The 23,689-nt window shown below is 44.6% G+C and overlaps 1 protein-coding gene across 2 annotated transcripts in view; it reads right to left on the reverse strand.

The window, feature by feature from the left end:
- Positions 1–23,689, reverse strand: part of LOC147689145 (uncharacterized) — a 201,334-nt gene that overhangs the window by 163,428 nt on the left and 14,217 nt on the right. The window contains exon 2 of one of the 2 annotated variants that reach the window (XM_086942037.1): positions 3,880–4,085. The exons of the other annotated variant lie outside the window; for it this stretch is intronic. Coding sequence (XP_086798163.1) covers positions 3,880–3,998 — 119 coding nt within the window. The 5' untranslated portion in view covers positions 3,999–4,085. The remainder of the gene's footprint in view (positions 1–3,879; positions 4,086–23,689) is intronic. 2 annotated transcript variants of the gene reach the window in all.

A 23,689-nucleotide genomic window follows, 5' to 3' on the forward strand; every position in this document is an offset into this window, starting at 1 on the left:
GGTAACCAGGGCATTCCTTCCACTCACATGGAATAGCTTGAATATTCAGCTGGTTCCCTCATGGACTGGCTCAATCTGTACCTTTGCAAAGGTCTGAAAATAAAACAGTACCTATTTTTTTCATTATTTGATTCCTCTATTTTCCTTATTTTCAAGGAATCTTGGGGCATATTACCAAGCAATAGCAATAATTATCGCTATTGCTTGGTTAGCGTGAAAAAATTATCGCCGAGTTGCGGCGATTTTTATCGCAGATAAACCTTGGTATTACCAAGGTTTATCGCAAATGCGATAAAAATCGTCCGCAATGCATGAATATCGCTGAAAAGTCAGCGATATTCATGCATTAGTGAGCTAATGCTCTTAGCCATGTTATCCACCTCCCATTGGATAACATGGCTAAGAACTGCTCAGGGCAGGTGTTAGCTTTTGGAGATATTCGCGCTTAGCGCGAATATCTCCAGAAGTTGGTAATAGGAGATAGCGATGTTAGCGACTGTTTCCAGTCTCTAACATCTTGGCACGCCCACTTTGCATCTCATTAGTGATAAATATCACTGACATGCAAAGTGGGGCCCAAGATGGTGGCTATCTCCTACTAGCTGTCGCTAACTGGTGTTAGCGACAGCTAGGTAATAGGGAGATAATTTTATCTCCGCTTTCTTGGCTTTTAAATCCAAAAAAGCGGAGATAAACCCCCTTGATAATATGTCCCCTTGTTCTGATATTTAGCTCTGCTTACCCACGGCAGCTGTACGGTTACTTGATTTCGTGATGACGCTATGCACTGTGGTGTTCTACCGTACAACCCGCTGACACCCATTGAATTAAGAGCACTATATAAAAATTTGAAAATGAATATGTCAAATTTCTCTCCTTTCTCACTCCCTCTTCTTTAGTGCACATCATTCGGGTAACAGTTGTACATGCCTTGATGCAGGCTCGCCACCACCATGGGAGAAACCATACACAGCACAACTGTAATTTTGAGGCAGATTTTTACAGATAAATACAGAGAGAAAACGATTTATTTTGTTGTCTGTCTTTATTTTTAAATGTGGATAAAAACGGAAATTGGGTGCTTTTTCAGTGATTCTAAATACACCTTTATCATAACTGTCAGGCCAATAACTGTGTGGATTGATAGGTAAGGGGGTTAACAAATAAAGGTATTTTAGTAAAGAGACTTAAACAACAGTAGCTATGCACACAGCCAGGCGCGCAACACCCATTGGGCTCACGGGCTTCAGCCCCCCCCCCACCCCCGTCGTGTGTGTCAGCCCGGGCTGAGACAGCTTCGCGGGCTGGCGAGCATCTAATTGCAGCCGCACCTGAGAACTTAACAGGTCTTTAAAGGACCATTTACTTGTAAATTAGGCTTTTGTTGTGTATTCACACCTTCTAACTGGCTGTAAGAAGGGGTGAAAACACACCAAAAGCCTTTATATCTATGGTTGGAAGAATTAACCCCCCACCCCCCCCCCCCCGAAATTTGGCTCTAGTTGCCCGCCTGCACACAGCTGATACTGAAATGTGGATATTTTCATATAAGTTCATTGATTTATCTTCGGCGTGTGTTCATATCACTGAAACATGGCAGGCATTCAAGCATGACTGCATATTTATTAGTTAAATAAATGTGGAAATATACCAGTTTCAGCCTGACATTTTTCACAAAACAAATAATAAATATGGATAAATACAGATAAAGTTGACAAAAAATAAATATGGATAAATACAGATGGAAATGACAAAAAAAATGAATACCATAAACCCGGGAGCCCTATAATTTATGAAGCAAGAGACAAAATTGGGGAACTTTGTGTATCACTCGTTTTCTTCAAAACAGCCATGCAGTACAGTAAAGTACAATTTGTATTTATTATGAACTTCCCACACTATTAAGTAACCTATGATTTGGGACATGGAATTTTCAAAAGAGATGCAATATATTTGTGATTCTCCTAGTGTGTGTGTGACCTGTTGAAACTATTACAGGTTTGAGAATAGTTTCTGCAATGTTAACATCAATTTGTATTAATAGTGAAATAAAAACAATCATGATGAAGAAGGAATCATTACATCTATAGAGTTCTAATTACATTTAAGAAGTTGATTTCCGCTGAAGACAAAGGGGCATATGTAGGTAATTTTTGTTTTGCGATTCTCAAATTGCGATTTTTTGGGAATCGCAATTAGAGAATCGCAAAACGAAATGTAGGTAGAATTAGCACATTTTTGTGCGAATCCCAATTATTCCTTATTTGCGAATTCAAAATAGAAATTTGCAAATAAGGAATACCTTCTCATTCATTCCTAGGGGCTAGAAGGCCCATAGGAATTATTTGGAAGACATTCTCAATTTGCGATTCTCAATTAGAGAATCTCAAATTGAGAATGCAATTTCAGGGTTAAAAGGGTGTCAATAGGACACCCTGTTGCACCCCTGAAATTAACATGTGTGAACATGTGGCTCACATACATGCCCCAAGGCATGTATGTGAGCCACTCTATCTATCGCCCTCACTCTATCTATCGCCCTCACTCTATGGATCTATCGCCCTCACTCTATAGATCTATCGCCCTCACTCTATCTATCTATCGCCCTCACTCTATCTATCTTTCCCCCTCCCTCTAGCTATCTATCGCCCTCACTTTATCTATCTATCGCACAACAGCATCATCACTCAGGGGCACCACAACATCACTATGCGGTACCACAGCATCACTGAACGCCACAGCATCACTGAACGCCACAGCATCACTCAGCGCCACCACAGCATCAATCTGTGCAACCATTCAACAACAGGTTCAAATATGTTCTCTCAATGTTTCAAGCTTTATTACAAATGTCACAAAAAGATGTTAATATTTCCCTTCTGTTCTTGCATTTTCGTCACAATAAAATACACTGAACATAATCTTCACACAAGTTATTTACAAAAGTTTAAGCTATTGCCATTATAAATTACAATAACTTTTATTTAAGTATTAATTATTTAAAACAATTAAAAGCCATTGTTATTTGTAATATCAATACATCTAAGTTACGTAAATACAACACATATTGCATTACAAATGCTACAGGTGTCACATTTGCGAAAGTTAAAACTATTGGCATTGTAAATGACAAAGCTATTAATTTCGCTATTTTCAAAACCAACACATAAATACAAAGGGGCAGATTTATGATGCCCTTGCGCCGCAATTGCGTCACTATATTTGACGCAACTGCGGCGCAAACAATGCGCCCTATTTACAACATGACGCATCTAGGAGATGCGTCACGTTGTAAAGCCCTGCGCCATAAGGAGGCGTTCCTGCACAGGGGGGGGGGGCGTCCCTGCGCAGGAACGCCTCCTGAAAGTGGCTGAGTGAAATCTATGAGATTTCACTCAGTCACTTTCAGGCCAATGCTGCGCCAAAACCCTGCGCCTGCTTGAAGCAGGCGTAGGTCTTGATGCAGCATTGTGTAGATGAGGCACCCCCGAGCCTTGCTGGAGCTGCGTCGCGATTGCGACACAACTCCAGCAATGCGCCACATTACCGGCACAGATGCGTCACGCTTCTGTGCCGTTTTTGCACCATGGTGCGCCGCATTATAAATGCGGCGCACCATGGGTGGCGGAGCTGTGGCGCACTGTGTCGCATGTTAACTGGCGCATCTCTGGGGATGCGCCAGTTAACATAAATCTGCCCCTAAATGTGTCATTTACAAGACCAATAGCTCAAACGTTCCTAATGCGAGACTTATTGCATTGCAAATGCTTGTTCTTCAAGAGATCTGATTTTGTGTCAAATACGGATTCCGTAAATCAGGATGATGACAAAATTAACAATATTGCAACTATGAGAAGCACACCTGAAGCTTTCACTTACCTGTGGTCGTCCACCTCAGCTTGCCTCTCGGGAGCGAAATCAGAGACAATTCTTTCCATGGCGGTGAAATATTCGGGTTTCGACAGGTTTTGGAAGGGTACATACGTGCCAGGCTCCATGCCCTCCCCAGCTGCCACTCAGAACTCTCGCTGGACGAAAACACAACTGGAAGAAACACCACACGTCCGCGTCCAACTGCCGAAAATCTGTTTGAAAAACGGTTCAGGGCTTGAATTGTACAATTGAAAAAAACATAAATAAAACAAAGCAGGCAAGTTATGCCCTGGCAAAGATTCAATAAAAAATTACAGAAATTAAAAAAAAAAAAAAACAAGAATAATAAATAAAAATAGTGAAGGGAGTGGCAGGCGGGTGATCGGATAAACCCCCGGGGACGTGCGTTCCTGGGGCCGCTCTGCCAGACTCTGTTATTATGATCGCGACCAGGAAGTCTGCTGTGCATTTTCTAGCGCTGCTCGGAGAATGAGGAAGTCGGAGGCTGCCCCATCAGCTGCTGCCACAGGCGACCGAGCCGCGCTTCACCCTTCACCCCCACCACGGCAAAATACTACTTAGGAGGAGAAAGTGACGTCGGTCAGAAGGCGAGAGCAGACTGGAAACTCTACGCAGGCCTGTTGTTTACTTCACACGAAACGAGATGTAAATAAGCCCAGGAAGCGTGCGACTCGGGGAACCAAAGGTCTTCACCCCTGGACGTTGTTGTTCCCTCAGTAAGAGAAAACAATGACGTAATATCTACTTCCACGTGACGCAGGGGAAACATTGGCCAATAGGTCATTTCGGTGGAAAGCGCATTTCTAATTCTGATCATCTGTGATTTTATTAGCTATAAATGTTCAATTGTTAAAGGTCATGATGAGGGTTTCTGTTCCTCTTAGAGAACAAAGAATACACTTTAAACGCAGTTATAGTGCAGGGAAGGCTCAGCCGCATGTTGGCTAGGTTAGCTCTATAGAAACACCATATACAGACATACATACAAAGAAAGCTGCCCCATAGGTGGCATTATATTTTACCGCCCATCACTCCAAGCATTTTATGCGGCCAGCACTGGAGGTGTCTAGGAGTCACATGACACCCGACCTCCATTGCAGGTGCCATCGGCGGCCTGTTATCATTGCCTGCCCTGACCGTGGAATCAGAACCAGGGCGGCTCTAGGGCGGTGGGACCGGGGCGGCCGCACTCGGTTCTTACCTGGAGGGGGGCACTGACTTCAGGGGGGCGCTGTGATAGCAATAATTTAAGATTTAAAAACACCTGCGGCAGAGTCCCTTGTGCAGCCAGCTTTCAGGCAGCAATAAAAATGTCAAGATAACTCTTTTGATTAATGTTCTTGCTAGGGAGTGAGATATTGGAGTGCTGTCTAAAGGCAGTTTTTACTCGCCATAAAGTAGCGCAGATGGTTAATATGCCTGCTGCAAAGAACAGCTCGTATGTTATGTTGATAGCTGAGTGGATTAGTACAGCCAGCCTTTACAGAGGCTTTAAAACAAATATAATACATGCGAGAGAGGCTATGGAGAGATGAGAGACATTTTTGTTGGGTGGCAGTGAGGGAATCAGAGGAGGAGGTCATTGGGGGTGGGGGCACCAAAAAAGATTGTCGCACCGGGCACCACAGCACTAAAGCTGGCCCTGACCAGAGCTATGCATTAGCAGAGTGCCAATAGCTACACATCGCGAGTGTAGAGTTCACAACCTACAGATCTGGCACCCAGAACAAGGCTATCCAAGGGCAGCCAATATAGATAAAAAGAGAGACTGGGAGTAATCAAGGTCCAGCACACACACTCACTACCACACCTATAATGGTAAAATTGCTCCTAAACTTAGGACCAGCACAATGTTTTGTTAATTATCCAAGGGCAGCCCCAAACCATGTGCATGAAGTCTGTCCCGCTCCAAACCCAGCCATACTCGTTGGTGAATAGTAGACTACGTTGATGGATTTGAAATGTATCAACATACGTTTCCCATGAGGGGACATCTCTTTAGTCTGCCAGCAGCAAAAACTCCATTGAGTGTCTGATATCTCAAATCCTAAATCTTGTGACTATTTAGATATATTGGGCCTGATTTACAAAATTAATCTGAGACAAAATCCCACCTTTACAACTGCGTTGCACCAAACACTCAGCCACAGGGTTAGTGGACTGCAGGATGAGATGGGAATATATTGTCCTCACCCCACATAGCTCCTTAGCACTTCCAGTCTTGACCCTGCCCACACCAATCATCTCTCTGATCGGCCTGTCGAACTTTTGAAACAAAGCAGTGGAAGAACTGGGTTCACAAGCCTTTTTTGAGGTCATAGGGTGGTGCATGCCAACTATTGTGGTGTGCAATTTGCGCTTGAGCGACAAACCCACAGGAGTGGCAAATCCGCCTATTCATTTTCTAATTGCATTTTTGGCCAGCTATCCCTTGGCTGCCCAACCACCCATGCCACGTTCACCGTGAGTGTTCCCAATTAGTTAGGGGAAGGGAAAGGTTTTGGAAGAGATACAGTAGTTTCGGGAGTAGTGCCACCTTCATTAGTGTCGCTCTGCCAGCCACTGGCAAGGGAAACCAGATCCATCTCACTGTTAACAAAATTATATTGATTATGCCTTCGTCGTAGATTTCTTAAGGGATAGTGTCTGGTATGTGATAGAGTCAACCTGCGATGTTAGTGGAAATTCCAATGTCAAATGTGCAAATTATTGTTTCAAGGCATTATTATTAATTTTCACCAGTTGATCTGTAACCCACACCATCTGCCAATGGCGGTGATTTCTCTTTTGAGATGGTTTAAATTGGTGAATGAGTTTTTGACAAACAGGAGCATATCGTTTGCATACATTGATAGAAGGATTATACAATCTCTATTCTATAAAGCACATTAACTAATGTTTTACGCAATGCGGGGTACCAAGCAAAGTTGATGCGCTGCGTTGTGTGAAACGGGGAGAGTAGAAATGTGCTATATCTTCTGAATTAGCATGCCTCAAAATTCTCATTTTTGGGGCTTAATCCTCTTCAATTCGCCCACCATGTCTTCGAGCTTCTTAGTATGTACATTCCATCAACTTCAACGTCTGAGATCCTGCGTTCCGCCATGTCAATGCAGGAGTGCTGCGTATCCAATATGTCTGCCATGTAGTCTAAGCTGCGGGCCCAGGAGTCTATTTTGGAATGATCAATGTGCAGCTAGGTTTCATTTCTAGATGCAGCTCTTTTATGTCCATAGCAGAGCAAGTATCCTCCCTCAATCCTCCGTCAGAGTCTCTGAAATCTTTACGCTTTGCGGGCACCCATCTTCTGCCGGTCACACTCATTTGTGGGAATCAAATGGAAGCGGGTCTGGTGGGCTCCTGCCCTGCCGATGGTGTTTGATGCGCAGAGATGACCCAGTGTCAGTTATTCTCCCATCGCCATCAACTCACCCATCAAGTCATCATTGAGATGCATTCACGTGTGACCGTATATATTTATCTTGATTGACAGCGCGTTCTAGGACCAGCAGCAAATTAAAAACAGTGGTGTAATGCAAACTGATGGGGCCCCCAGCAGAATGTGACGAGGGATCATAAATCTCCCATATCTCACAAATATTAATTAGGCTTGGGCTGAATGGGGCCCCTCTTGAATGACTGTTGGCTCCCTGTTAGGTTGGGGGCCCACAAGTGCCAGAGAGGCTGCAGGGGCTTTGCTACGCCAGTGATTAAATGTTATTGCTATGTTTTGGTAAAGCGCTCAAATGCTCTTGGGTATCTTGGTGCTAGCTAATCGCAGCCAGAGTGAAACTTAACATGGGGTCTAGTAAGAGGAGAACAGCCATGTTTATAAAGACTTCCTAAAAAGCAGACAACTAGGCTGTAATCTGGTTGACAATGGGAGAGCACCCCAGGCCTTAGGGGTGTTCAGTAGAAAGCCTCTGGCAACCCAGGTGGCACGCTTAACTCACGGCACTAAAATAGTTTTAGCCATGGCTGAGCGTAGAGGTCTGGCTGGAACGTACCAGAAAAAATGTTTCTTGAAAGAAATCAAACCTTGGTCGTGCAGGCCCTTGTGAACAATGCAGAGAGACTAAACGAGTGTCCTCTGTCTAACTGGCAGCCATTGAAGTGTCCTAATGGAGCTTGATGTTGAAAGATATTTGTGAATTTTCAAAAGCAATCTGGCGGCTGCATTTTGCAATGTCAGAAGTTTGTTAAAGCAAACACAACAAGATGATGGATGGAGCGCTGAATCTTTTCCGGCACTCACCCCCAGTCACAGATCTGGGTTGAACCCATCATCATTCTTTAGCTCACTTCGCCACCTCAGTTCAGACCCAGCTATATGCAAATCAGTCCTGACCATGTGCCACATGGGAACAGTCCAGACGTGGGTCCCTTGCTCACTTTGCCACTGGATTCAAGCTAGACTGGCTGATAAGGGCTGTTAGCCCGAAACCGGTCCCAGGATGCTTGTTTCCGGTCCAGGGAAGACATGGCTTGGCATTTAGGCCTGGACTGTTCCCATGAGGCACAGGGTCAAGACTGATTTGCATACAGCTGTGCCTGAACTGGGGTGGCGAAGTGAGCTAAAGAACGATGATGGATTCAACTCAGATCTGTGACTGGGGGTGAGTGTCTGAAAAGTTGCAGCGCTCCGTCCATCATCTCCTTGTGTTTGCTGAAGTTTGTTAAGAACATGCTGACGGGCATTCAAGAACAGCTTGTTGCTGTTTACTTGAGATTGTTGGGAACGAATGGGATGACCTTCTTGATCATCTTGAGAGCACAGCAGGCAGTAAAGGCGACTGCCTTTACCTGTTCATGAAAGGACAGTCTATTGTTGACCAGAACGCCACTAACCACTCAAACTGGAGTGGGAAGTGAGCCCAGCTCTGAAGGCCACCAGGACGTATATAATACAGAGGGATGAGAACCAAAAAGCAGGTTTGTTGTTTTACTTGAATTTAGTTTTAAGCAGTTCCTGGATATTCAGGAGCTGACTGCCCTCATACAGTGTAATGTTTCGCTAATGTTTCGCTCTAGTCTTTCTAGAACTCTTCTCTTTGCCTGTTCTTCCCCTTGTCCTTTTAGTTCTATTTAGAATGTATTTTGAATGTACTTTACACAGTTGACTATCTGGCTTGCTGTTGAGCTGCTGCGCAGCACCTGTTAAGAATAAACCTACATTTCAACTACCTCGATTCCGGCTTCTTCACTACAAAAAACGTGGCGACGATCGTCAACAGGTGTATGCTATCCACGCGTGCATTCAAGTATCAAGATTTCTACTCGACAAAAACCACAAGTGAAGTACTTTCACAGACTCGTTCATTTCTCATTTTGAACTTCTCTACCTCTTCAAGATTTCAGCGTTGTGAGTTTTGATTGAGCAAGGTACTGTGTAATTTTTACTTACTTCAAGGCGGCAGCTTTCCTTTCAGTGCAAGTGATTTGACGTATACGTATACGTGCGACCATATTTTCGCACAGTGAACGCAATTAGCGTTATCTACGTAATTTACTTACGTTACCTGCGTTATCAGCGTACTGTAATGGTATGACGTTTGCAATCCTACCAACGCTATCTACGCTTCTAACGACAATAGCGTATTGACTATTACAAGCGTGTGTGGAATGCGACGCCTTTGTTACTGAAACGCATCACAACGTCAATGCCATTTTAATACTGGAACGCAACGTTGAACTTGTGAAACGCATCGTCAAGCGCCATTTTAAGGATTATTTTTTTTCATTTGAAAACATCGCAAATACGCAAGTCAGACATTGACATTCTTGTGTTTAGTCAACACGTACTTGAACGGAGATCGAACCCAATAAAAACGTGTCACTTTCATTTACTTTGTGAACTGCATCATCGAGGAACGAAGACTTTTTCTTCACCGAGGAACGAAGACTTGTCCTTTTTCATCAACTCACTTGAATTTTTTCACGCGATCTACAACACGGTATCAAAACATTTTGTCACCTTGCATTCTAAATTTTTTTTCCACAGAGAAAGCATCTAATATTACTCTTGTTCGTTTTAATAACTTTATTTTTTTTTTTTTACTTTTGTTGCTCATATTATTAACTGATAGTGTCAAGGAACTCATCATCTCCTACACAAAAAGTTATTTGGATAAACTTCTGTTCACAGTTTTTTTAACTTTGCTCATTTCTTCAAGGAAAATTAGTTTACAGGCAGTCTCTCCTCCACCACCTTTTCTTGATCTTCCTGGGGAACCTCCTATTAACTGGAAGAAGTGGTTTGATGCGTTCACTACTTATTTAGGAGCCATTGGTGCATCGAGATACAGAGCAGAAAGGAAAAAGTATCTCCTCTTGAATAGTCTTGGGTTTGAAGGTCGCTCAATCTTTAAACATTTACCTCCGTTGGTACTTCCTCCAGGAGAGGAGGATTTGGATGACTATAATCAAACTGTAAGATTATTAGAATTACGTTTTGATATTAAACCCAGTTTGGTTGTTGTCAGACACAAATTCTATAAACGTGAACAGAAGCAAGGAGAAAAGGTTGAGGATTTCATTTCCGCACTGAGAGTACTCAGTGCAGAATGTGAATTTGAAAATTTCAGAGATCAAATGATTAGGGATCAATATATTTGCAAATGTTTAGATACAAGTATACAACAAAAATTGCTTTCTTTAGGTAATCCTTCACTTGAAGAAACTGTACGTGTTGCTAAAAGTATTGAATTTTCAAAACTTTCTGTCAAAGAGCTTGATGGCAAATCCTCTACGTCATTTTGTAAAGAAGAAACTGTTAATGTTGTTAAAGTTGTAGATAATAAGGCAAATGCTCCAGGTCGCACTGACAACAAATTCTTTAAACAAACTAATATTTGTTTCAAATGTGGAAATTTTCCTCATTCCAGGTCTGGACGTCCTTGCCCAGCTAGAAACGTCACCTGTAGATTGTGTGGGAGGTTAGGTAATTTTGCTAAAGTGTGTCAAAGTGCAAAAAGAAATGCTTCTCTACCTCAGCCCAACAAACAGTGGAACAATACCTATAACCCTACTTCTGTTGCCTTTGTTTCTGACTGCAACCAAGATGACACCAATATCCAAGACGATTTAAGAGATATGGTTGCTGTTGTTGGCGTCAGTGTTGATGATCCTGAATGTGAATGCGTGGATCCGTACACTGATATTGGCATTGGTGATAAAGTAGTTTGCCTGTTAGTAGACTCAGGTGCCAGGATAACCATGCTGACTCAAGAACTTTTTGAAGAGGTGTGGGGTGATCGCAAACTTTTTCCTCCTGACAGGTCTCCTCTTAATTATGAGGGTAGAAGGATTGAACTCAAGGGTTATTTTGAGGATTCTATTGAATTCAGAGGGAGGAGAATTTTTGGCAAAGTGTATGTTTCAATCAAAGGGTTAAACATCCTTGGTTGGTTCCATCAAGGTTTGTTTAAGATGGTTCTCCGTCCAGGCACTAAAGATCCCATCTCCATCTCCGTTGTTCAAACTGACGAACAGGCCTCCACAAGTAATTATGTCACTGTTCCAAGTGATGATTTCATCAACACTTTAGTTAAGGATTTTCCCACCGTTTTTAGCAATAATTTGGGAGAAGTGAAAGGGTTTAAGCACACTATTCGTGTCAAGAACAATACCATCCCTATTAAACATAAACTGAGGAATGTCCCGTTCAGTGTGAGAGAACAACTTGAGACGGAGCTGTTTGGAATTTGCAGTAAAGGGATAATTGAACCCATTGAATCCTCCTTATGGCTTTCTCCCTTAGTGGTCGCTAAAAAAAGAATGGGGAACTTCGTGTCTGTGTTGATTTACGCAGTTTAAATAAGAACATCTGGGTAGATTCATTTCCCCTCCCTAAAATTCCTGACATGTTGTCACTTATTGACGGTTCCAAGTGGTTTAGCAAATTAGATTTGGCATCTGCGTACCACCAGGTGGTTCTAGATCCTGCTTACAGACACTTCACTGCCTTTGTATCCCCTGTAGGTTCCTTTCAGTACTGCCGTATGCCCTTTGGGCTAGCCTCTGCGGCAGCAGTCTTCCAGAGGATCATGACCAATATTTTGAAAGGTATCAGTGGAGTTGTCGTTTTCCAGGATGATGTGCTTATTCATGGAATCACTTGTGAAGCTCAGGACAAAATTTTGAAGAAGGTCTTAAAGGCATTGGGCAATGCTGGTGTGGTTTTGAAGAAAGAGAAATGTGTTTTCAGGGCACGGAAGGTAGAGTATCTTGGTCATGTGTTGTCTGAGGACGGTGTGGAACCTAGGCCTGGCCTAGTCAAAGCAATAGTCGATAGCCCTGCACCTAAGGACAAAAGTGGTTTAAAGTCATTCATTGGACTTTGTGAGTTTTATGCCAGGTTCATACCTGACTATGCCTCTAGGGTACAACCTTTGTCCAACATGCTTAAAAGAGAAGTTCCTTTTTTGTGGGATGCCAGTTGTGAAAGAGTATTTGCCTGGATAAAACAAGAATTGGTCAGTTCTAAAGTTTTGAAACCTTTCAATCCCAATGCTATGTGTACCATCACCGTAGATGCTAGTGGGTTTGGTTTGGGGGCCGTTCTCACTCAGGAAGTTGGTGGTGTAGAGCAGACCCTGGGTTATGCTTCAAGAGTTCTCCGTGGAGCTGAGTCCAATTTTGCAGTGATTGAAAAGGAACTCTTAGCCTGCTGGTGGGCAATAAGAAAATGTAATCCTTACATCTGGGGTAAGCATTTCCGTTTGAGGACCGATCACAGTCCTTTAGTTTCTATCCTGACTGGTGTCCGTATCAAGGAACACTCCCCAAGAATTGCGAGACTTTCTACTAAAGTACTCCAATATGACTTTGAGGTTAGCTATATACCTGGTAGCAAAGACTAGAGCGAAACATTAGCGAAACATTACATGCAGCTGCACAAATCGCTGCTGACCAGCTATCCTCAGTGTCTACCTTAACTACAAGTTGATTATCGTTCGCGTATGAAGTTAACAAGAGACCAAAATATCTCATCAAGTCTGCCAGAGTAGTAACATAAATGTAAAATAAGGTGGGACTGAGCGAGGAGCCCTGGGGGACCCCGCAAGGCAGACTGTATACGTTGGATTTGAACTCACCCAAACGGATGGATTGTTCCCGACCGCTGAGAAAAAAGAATAGGCCCAATCTCCCCAGGTTTGACAACAGTAGCCTAGCTTATCGGCTTCACACCGCATGCCCAGCCGCAGTACACCCTCATATTCTTCACTTAAAACCATGCAGCGTGCATTCCTCATTTGCCAGGCTGAACCACTCATCATCTGGTATCACATCTGCCATGATCCTACATCGTACCAGCAGCCCTCTTTTAGACTTGTTGGGCGCCTTCAGCTATTGAATGGTTCGTTGTTACATCAGATGAAGCGGGGGAGGTCAGAGGACTGTGACCCCCCCACCCCCTCCCACCCCCCCGGACCTGCACCACCAGCACACAAGGCAGCACAGGAAAAGTAATAAGACTTTACAACTCTGCCTTGACCACACAATGTCTTTACAACACAGCCTTTATCACGCAGGTAGGTTTTTGTGCCACACATGATAAGTACTGATAAGGCAATTATATATTTTTGGTGGTTATAGTTAGGATCGTATTTCCAGAGAAAATGCTTTTTTTGTGTTGTAATAACTTTGGTGCTGTTTCAGGAATCTTGACAAAACATTCAACATACTTTTTGCCTAATTTGGCAATGGAAAGTTTCTGGGTGATCCTTCAAGTGGGGGTGGGTTGAGAAAAAATAAGGGTGTCCCAAAACCCGTCCAAAGCTCAAACGGCTGAACGTATTAACACCAAATTTGGCAGAAAGCTAGATCTTGGTCCAGAAAGACTGACCTAAGGTAACTATAACTCACACCCCCGCCATGCACAGTATTCTCATCAATAATTTCACAGCAAATGTTGCAGTGATATTATCAATGATCTGATAGAAGATGTAATGAGTGATGTAATATGTGAGGTAATTAGCAGCGCATGGTGAGGGTGCAAATTATAGTTAACTTAGGGCACGAGTTGTAATTACTTGAGATAACTTTAACTATATCTGCTGAATTTCTATGGTTTTGTGGGTGTAAAACGTGACCCTAACTATAACGGGCCTGTAACCTTTTGGTTTTTTGTTACTTTTTAAGGTTTTTTACATTTTATTTTCTAACTATAATATCCCCGTAATCTTTGATTTTGAGTGACTTTCTAGTTATTTAATTACCTTATGTTAATCCAAACCCTGGAGCGCATGGGTCAGGCCCAGCGACCAACCACCCGTAGGTACCAAACTCCATGCCACGTCCGGCTGTTGGCCGTAGCCAACCCCCTACAGGCATGCACCCCCACCCTCATGCAGTTTTCCTGCTCCCACGCTATGGGAGTGGACTTACTGTCTGCTCTCGCTTGGTGGGCACCTCGGGACATAGGGAGCCAGTGCTGGGGGGTGGTGGCTCCCAGGGCCATTAATGCCACACAGCCCCACTCCATTGTTTTTGCAGGGCCTGCCCCAGAGAGGCGGTGGTCCTCGAGCCGAAAACAGCCCGGGAGGAGGACTGCGTGGCCCCCTCCCCAATTAATATTTGGTCAAGCCCCTGAGAGGTGGTGATCCCCAGGGCCCGTAAATGGCCCATGGGGCGTGCATCCCCCCTCACCCTTTTTGCTAAAACGGGCTGGCCCTGGGGAAGAGTGGTGCCCGGGGCCATTAAGGACCCTGAAGGGGGGGTCTGCATGGCTCACTTCCACTGGTATTTAATTTTCACACCTTGCCCCAGGAAGGTGGCGGTCACTGGGGCCTTAAATGGTCTGGGGAGGGAGGGGCACATGACCCCCTCCTCCATTATATTATATTGGCCTGGCCCCGGAGAGGTGGTGGTTCCTGGGGCTGATATCAGCCATGGGGGTAGCGTGCACACCCTTGTCTCAAAATTAATATTTAAATTAGGCCATGGGACTTGGCCCGCTCAGGGGCTCAACTGCAAACAAGCATAGGAAACCGTGCTTGGTTATTTTAAAAAAAGAATTCACAAGATCCATAGATATGCCATGATTTTCACAGGAACATATAAAAAAAATGTTTTTGGGCCCTGGCAGGGTCCATGGGGAAACCCATCCCAAGGCCTAAGAGGTCAGGGTATTATTAATTTCATGAGTGGGAAGCCATTGTTGCAGCAGGTATCCCCAGTTACTTTGGTGCCTCCGCCCAGCCTGGATCAAGACGGAGGATCCATTGGACTGCCATTCTCAAGGTACACTTTTGTTGGACCACTAACAAGTTTCATAGGAAACCTTTGCATTTTGTGCACTGACTCCCTGACGACTGATTGCCAGAGTAAACAAACCTGCGACTTTGAAAAATAGGCATTGGCGCCCTAAATCCTCACCATTGGCCTTGGATGGGACTTCAGTTTTCGTTCTGGTTGTGTGGTTTGGATAGAGGGATTTTTGTACTTTGTGACTGGAAAGTCAGCATCAGGTTATGAAGCCACTAAGTTCATTCCACAGAAAAACTATATTAGAGAGCATACATGTTATTAGCTACTGTGTGAATCATATTCTTACCTGGTACCACTACCCCATTAGCCAAGACTGTAAAAACATTAGACCAGTCTCTGAACCTTAACTCTTTAACCTAGCTTAGTCAAAATGGTTCAACAGTTCACCCATGTGCCCTATGTTACTAACCTATATCTAACGGCCTGTTCTTGTTAGAAGCGAGACTGTGAGTGCACATTCAGTTTATTTTTGTTATTTTGGGTGTTGAACTGCATTACATGTGAGGGTTTTGTCCAAACGTAATTCCAAACTTCGATTTTTGCCACCATCAGGTCCCGCCATGGATTCTAGTCATCATTTTGTTGAATTCCTTTTCCCAATAAATGTTCCTGCATTCAGTTGCTTGCTTCTTGACAATTTCAATATCTGGCGGATGGCACTGCTCTACTTGCCACTGAAATCTTGCATGAATGTTGAGTCAATTTAGCTCTTCAGCGTCAATTCCTTTCCACTGCTCACTTCGCCGAGCATACGCTCAATTTAATAGTTACTTCCTTTGACTTTGCCTTAGAACCTAATTTTCTTTCTCTCATCTGGACAGGTTACCCTCCAGACCTTTATCATGTCCATCTTCTTAGTAGCCCTTCCACTGAACCAATCCCTATTAACAGGAAATACGACTATCAATCTTCTTTTCTTTATATCTAAATATCAGAATTCTCCTCACCAGGGTTTGGCAGGTGACCTCTTTAACATCTGGGTCATGAGATCTCTGGACACTACTGACCCAGTCAAAAAAGGGCACGTTGACTCATTCTCGGCCATGTGCTCCTTTGTGGACACCATGTCCCAGATTTGCTAAACTTAGTTGAAATGCAACAATAGAAGTTGCTGGGCTACTTTGCATCAAAGTGAGAGGGAGCAGAAATGCACCGTATCTACTTAGTTCTGCTTTCTTGCAGCACTGGCACGCTTCTGAGTGGCTAGCATCAACACAAACACCCTTGCGCCAGTACACAAGCGCGCCTGCGCTGTAGTCAGAATAGCTTTTGTGCAGGAAGGGATAACTTCCTGATCAAAAACTATTCTTAGAGGCTTATTCCTCTTTGTATGTGTGTTGTAGAATGCAAAGCGAACGTAACATGGACAAATATAGATCTTTCTCCTCATTATGGCAGCCTCAGGCAGATGCAGCATTTTAAGTGAAACCCATGTCTACAAGTCTATGTAGACATGGGTTTGCATCACAATCCAAGGTTGGATACACAGGAATGCCCATGCACCACCCAATGAATACCTACTTGATGCAAAGTAGTCATAAGCTGCTTTGCGTTAATTTGTTTATTTTTAAGGCACACAAATAGGTTTTTGTGTTTCATAGTAAATACCAGAATACATTTTGTGTTGGGGCAGTGTCAAAAAAGTGACGATACCAAGACGTAAAATCTTAGTATATCTGGTCCCAGATTTAGACATTCCTAAACTTGCAATGCAAAACTGTGGAAAGCACCTTGCATCGACTCTACTTCCAATTTTCATGGGGCGCATAACCGGCAGGTGTCAAAGATTACAAAAACCCACCCAAGCGTTCCTGATTATTATACTAATCAAATCTCTTACACAACAAAATACCACTAGGGAATCTTCCAGATTGATAAAGTTATCTCTCACCTAAATGGTGTGTCCCAACAATTACACTATTTACCATAATCTGTACTTCTTTGTCTGGCTCATGATAAAATTGACTATATCCTGGCCTTTTTCACCCTGGATAAGCTTGATCTAACTTATTTTCCATCTTTCACTGTGGCGTATCGACTTAATCAATTCCAGCTTCTCTGTGATTGACACCAGAACTCGTATGTGCACTGTTAAGACTAGGTCCCATCGACCTCTATGCACTGAAATCTTACATCTTGTTCCATACATTATTGCCCCTGATATTTGTGACATATGTAAGGTATCGGTTAGTTCATTGACTGCCCCTGCTTCCTGGAGAATCTGCCCTCATGCAATATGCCTATCTTTTTATGTGTGGAGTTCTCCGCAGTCGTAAATGTACTAATAAATCAAACAAATCAAAAAAGTGTAAGTTAACTTTGTGAATTGGGCCCACAATGTTTGAGGTCCGCATGCATTCATTGTTAGTTGTGTTGATGGGGACTTCTTCCAAACATTACCCTTTAAGTGAAGATGTGATATGCAAAAGGTGATGCATGGGTCCATAATTTTATTTTATTCTTCAATTGAACCGAAAGCATCAATGATTATAAAAAGACAAAACACAACTGTTTTGTCACCACCCGCAATGTAAACACAAAATTGTAAACATCCGCGAAATGTAAGCATATACAAAACTTCCAAAGGCTGATCCACAACGTGATTGACACTTCAATGATCCAATGGTTATAGGATCAATATGCAAACAAGCCAATCACTGAAGGGGGCTCACCCAAAGCCACTTTATAAGTATTTCTTTTTGGGTTCGTTTGTACTGATGTCTAGAGATCAGGTAATATTTAAAGCTTTGTAGTCCCACCTAATAATCAAAGACCAAGCCAGCATTAGATTTATAAGGAAATTAAGAGACTTTGGTGGCACAAGCAAATATTCTGCTTATGGCATGTAGTCTCTCATAAACCATTAAGTACACATATCCTTCAACAAGTCTATAAATCATTGACAGTACAGCAAAGGGGGTGTTTTAAAGACAAAAGGAGGTCTCTCTTGATTTGCTGAGAGTAGGTGGGTTCATAGTTCAACCACTTTCTCTTGTTTTTAACGTGTTGGCGAGTTTCCAATGGAAAGAAAGTTACTGTTATGCATAAAGCGCATTGCTGTCAATACTGGGCCACAAAGTGCTGATGATTCACTGTGACATTTGAATGAATTACGAATAAGAAACCCACGTGCTTGCTTGACTATTTTTTTATGTGTGGGTTAGCGTGGGTGTGCAACGTGCCATGAAGTTTATGGGGGCCAAGTTCACAAAAATGAGTACTTTTATGAATCATAGGCTTAAGCGTGCATGATTCAAAAAGCACCCTTAATTTTAGTGATTCACAGAAATCTTTTTTAATTTTTTTGATATCCAGCTAAATTGTCGATTTTTTAACCTATGCCAAACCTTGCATCAATGGATATCTGCCAACAGAAAATCTACCGTATTCTTTGTTTTCGTTAAAGTGCACATGTTCTAGAATCCTTTTCACGTTTTTATCTTAATAGAAAATATTGTTCCGCTTCAATTGTTCCTCCTAAAAATATGAGGGCGCTTGGTTATGTCCACACCCAATTTACTTTAGTCGCCGCAGAGTGTTTTACATAGAAGTTCGATGTACAAATTGGAAGCGAGAATCCATTTTGAAATGTTTTTGAGCCAAGACTGCAGTGTACGGATGCAGCTTGATTTTGAAAACACGAAGCAGGGTTAACTTATGACTCTATGTCAGGAGAACATACCAGCTCTGTGGTTTATTTTACGCCTGCAAAGATGCCCCGGTTACTTACCAGTAATCTTCATTACTCCGAGTATAGTCTTCCTCGCCACATGACTAACAAAGTGAGCTTCAGCTCCACACCAGAACCCTCCAAAGCAAAAAGTCAGCATCCCATGCCTCCCATCCCTTCCCAATATAGCCGACCCATTACACCCATGCCCTCTATAAGAGGCGGGCCGGCCCAACCCATCAGCCTGAAACTACCAAGCACAAACATGAAGCCGATAGCGAGACAGGGAGGGAGGGATGGGAACTCATGTGGTGTGGAAGACTATACTCGGAGTAATGAAGAATACCGGTAAGTAACCAGGGCATTACCTCCTCGTTAGTCTTCCTCGCCACATGAATAACAAAGTGAGCACATACCAAAGCCAAGCGGCTTCATGAAAACGCACAAGAAACCAACGGACCAGAATGGGAAGCCCACAAAAGAGGGAAAACCCAACAGACCAGATTAGTGGAAAGACCACCCAAGAGAGAGGCAACCACGAGCAGGAGGAACCAGCCCGGGACAGAAAGACACCGGAAGGGCCGAAAACCCAGACCCCCGAGACACGCAGTGCCGCCAGAAAAATCCGCCCCAACCAAAGGTCGAAGGAGGACAGAGAAGGCACGGAAGCCGACCGCACGGAGCCAAAAGCAACAGCAAACAGGCCCCAGAACAGAAAGCAGCCAGTCTGTCCAAACACACCAAGACTGCCCAATGGACAGCCAAAAGCGAGAGGGGAGCAAAAGCCCAGACAGTGGAAACAGAGGGCATCCCCACCACAGCGACCCAACAAAAAGCCACAGAGACGCAGTATGCCCGAAACACAGCAACACCGCACAGTGGACTACCAACTGCAAGAGAGCCGAAACTATCAGAGGAATGGGGCAGCGGAACCAGATGCACCAAGAACCCAGCACACCAACCGAACAACCAAAACCATGAAGGTTACCAGAGCCCCACCCGCAAGGGGATAAACAGGCGGGACACGGACTCCAGTCGCACAAAGGACCCCCCGGAAGAGAGCAAAACACCAAGAAGAGAACCCAGGAAGGCCAAGGCAAAATAGACCCAGGAAGGCGCAGGAAATTACTCTGAAGAGACCCGGCCAACAGCCAAAAAGCGGAAAGCCCACAAGGCCGCCCACGGAGTCCGAAGAGAGGAAGGGACAAGGCCCTAGGCCAAGCCACCAGAAAGGAAGTGAATGCACACCAGAGGCCACCATGCAGAAAAAAGCACCCAGAGGACGGCAGGGAGGGGAACGCAGCACGGAAGAGCGAGACTGCCCCGCACAGGGACCAAGCAAACCGTTCCAGTAACGCTCCACAAGAAGGAAGCGAGCCGCCGAAGCGAGCACCCAGGTGGCCACACAGTCAGCCAAAAACCAGGCCCGGTCCAGCCAAACAACGAAGAACCAACAGGAACAGGAGCGCAGAGGTAGGAAAAGCCACAGCCAGGAACACACCCAAGGTGGGAAGGACAGAGCTGGGCGAAACAAGCCCGAGCAACCTCAACAACCCCAGAGAGCAAACCCGAGCAAACAGGCCCCAGCACCCCAAAACCAGTGACAAAGGGGAAGCGGAAGCAAAATCAACCTCCCCGCCCAGGGAAGGAGAACCGGGAAAACCCAGCAGCCCCGGAAAATGAAAGCCAAAACACTGTGCCCACACAGACAAGGGGAGAGAAAAAACAAGGCTGCAGAAGAGAGCCCCAGAACTCCCCGTCTGTCCTCCTGTAAAACCAGGGCTCGCTAAAGCAGAGCCTAACCTGCCCCAACCAGACACCAGGGGAAGGAAGGAGGAAGGTTCCAGAGTCCTAGGGCCCGCTAGAGAAGGGCCACCAACAGGGAACCAGTTCCAGCTACAGCAGGAACAACTTACCTGAAAGAAGCACAGGAGAGAACTGCAGCACAGAACCAAAAAAACAGGCTGATGGGTTGGGCGGGCCCGCCTCTTATAGAGGTCAAGGGTGTAACGGGTCGGCCATATTGGGACGGGATGGGAGGCATGGGAGGCTGACTTTTTGCTTTGGAAGGTTCTGGTGTGGAGCTGAAGCTCACTTTGTTAGTCATGGGGCGAGGAAGACTAACGAGGAGGTAATAGCTGCTGTTGCCTCTTTCTGCGCCTCGCCTGAAGGCCCCTCGGCTGAGAGGTATTTGGACATTTGCACTCAAGCAAAATCCTTCTTCTGGCAGCTGACAGGTGGGAGATGCCTGCGTGGTGTGCGTGTGGCGTCACTTCCACTTCCACCAACACCCGGAAGCTCAGGCCTGTAAATAGGGGCCAAGTATAACGGCATCTTCCCTCCAGAACGCAGCAATGGGACCGGTAAGTACGCAGAGGGTAAAACGAAAAGGACAGTAATTGTTTACTCCTTGTTAGAATGCTAGCGCATCTGGGATGTTGAGGGGTTGATCTAGAATGCTGCAAACACTACTGCCCTACTGTGGTAAGAGAGTAATGTATGAAATTGTTTACAATGTAACTTTAAGGAATGTTTAACATGTAAGCTACCCCACGTCACGTTTGGTATTCTGGAATGCTGTGCTCCCAAGGCACTTATTGCCTACCTCCTGTCCAGGCCAGTCGTGGGTTTTGTAATTGACAAACGTTCTCTTATTGTCTGGAAAACTACAATTTCGTCTTCGCCTCCTTATTCAGCCACACTACATATTTTAGCGACGAGGGTGGGATACGAACCCACGCCTGCAAAGCACAATGGATTAGCAATGGACTCTTCGCCTGCCTTTTCATTCATACTTCTTAATTTTCACATTTTCTTACATAGATGTGTCTGCCACATGTTTCTACTCGCCGTCTGTGCCGCTAGCCCAACACATCCAAGCCCCGGGTATCCAAAACCTCTGTTTTACCCCATGTCTAATCACACTACTTTAAAATGTGGCCTTTTCAACTGCAGGTGAGCAGTAGGTATTGCCCATACCTCCATGACCATATCATAGTCGACTCCCTCGTTGGTCTTGACTTTCCATAGCAACTATCTCATCCTCCTTGTATAACCTAGTTTCTGAATGTTTTCTTCTGCAATTTGCCAACCCGTGCCAGGGCAGAGGGGGCATTGCTTGATGTAGAAGAGGAGTATATGAAAGGAAGCCCTTGCACTTAAATCGCCTCTTTACTCGAGACAGAATGGAACTTATTACAATTCTCACTGTTTCCTAAGTATGGATTACAAGTCTCTTATCATCAGCCTTCCTCCGCTCAGCCTTCCTTCAAAGACATTCTAAATTTAGCTTTCGACCTCTGCCACCACTTCTCCTCAGATCTCTTTCTTGGAGACATCAACACCCAAGTAGACAACCCGACAGAAGATTCACAATAGCCTTGGAGAATGTTACCAACGTAAAATGTGTTACCACCCCAGCGACTCATCTCTTTCTCACTCTGGACTTTACAAAGACTGTCAAATACTATTTCAAAATACTCTCCCAGTAATCTGCTCAGACCACTCTTTAATTCAGTTCAGTGTCTTCACTAACTCACTTCATAAGACAAACAGACAAGCTGGAGAGGTAAAATATTATAGATTGCTTAAAAATAATCTGACTTCAGAGAGACTAGACCTTTGGACAGCTAACCTGCTCAATAGCTAATTTGACCCACTCCTGTCCAGCGATCAACTCATTCTGAGATATAAATAGAATCGACAGGCACAAGCTAACTCAGAAGATGTTGGAAAATATACTCTCCATTGTGGACCCCACATGCAAAGCTGTGAAAAAGCAAGACGAGGGCCGTCAAACCCAAATAGAGACACAACCAACTACAAATCAGAAGTTTTGACTAATCAAAAAGTTTTTTTCTTCAGCAAAACAAACCTTTTGCCATGAGACAATAATATTCAGTGGAATTTTCTTTTATAGTTAAATCCTTAATAAAATCTAAGTGGTAGCCTACAAAGTTCCAGGGTCTGCAGAGTGACATAGGCTATATACTACCAAAAATATACGTTCTTTAAAAAATATACGTTAAAAAAAAAGTAGTCCCTTGAAAGTAGCGCCGGCCGTGTGCGCTAACGACGTGCGTGATGACATCATCAGGAGCTCGGGGAGGATCGGCGGACAAGAGCGCGAGGAGGAGTGGCGGACAGGAGCACGGGGAGGAGCGGCTGACAGGAGCACGGAGTTTAGCGCACAGGACCTTGGGGAGGAGCGGTGAACTTTTGCCAACTGCGCTGTGGGCTGAGGTAGGTGAGAGGCGCCCGCTCTGGGCTGAGGAGGTGGTTGGGGGCCTGGGTTTGGCGGACTGCAGCGGACAGGAGCGCGGGGAGGAGCGGTGAAGTTTAGCACACAGGACCTTGGGGAGGAGCGGTGAACTTTTGCCAATTGTGCTGTGGGCTGAGGTAGGTGAGAGGCGCCCGCGGTGGGCTGAGGAGGTGGTTGGGGGCGTGGGTTTGGCCAACCGCAGCCGACACGAGCGCGGGGAGGAAAGGTGAAGTTTAGCGGACAGGAGTGCAGGTAGGCTGTAAGCAAGCCTGATTGCCGGAGGAAAAGTGAAGTTTAGCGGACAGGAGCGCAAGGAGGCTGAAAGCAAGCCTGATTGCCCCCGGACAACATCGGGAAGGGCTGCTAGTTAGCAATAAATGTATTTTTGAAAGCAATTTCCGTCTTCCCCTGTGGGGCCTTACAAGCTTCTTGTAGGGCCCTAATAGAGAACCATCAGGCCTACACTATTAGTGTGCAGCACACGCCTGCATAGAACTGTTGTATATCGGCACGCTGTGATAGTGTGTATACGTATCACGTTTGCTTGCAATAACAATTGCCTTCCACCCAGGGTTAGTGAGGAAAGAAGTCTT

Source organism: Lissotriton vulgaris, chromosome 10 (genome assembly GCF_964263255.1).
Source record: "Lissotriton vulgaris chromosome 10, aLisVul1.2, whole genome shotgun sequence".
Lineage (NCBI taxonomy): Eukaryota > Metazoa > Chordata > Amphibia > Caudata > Salamandridae > Lissotriton > Lissotriton vulgaris.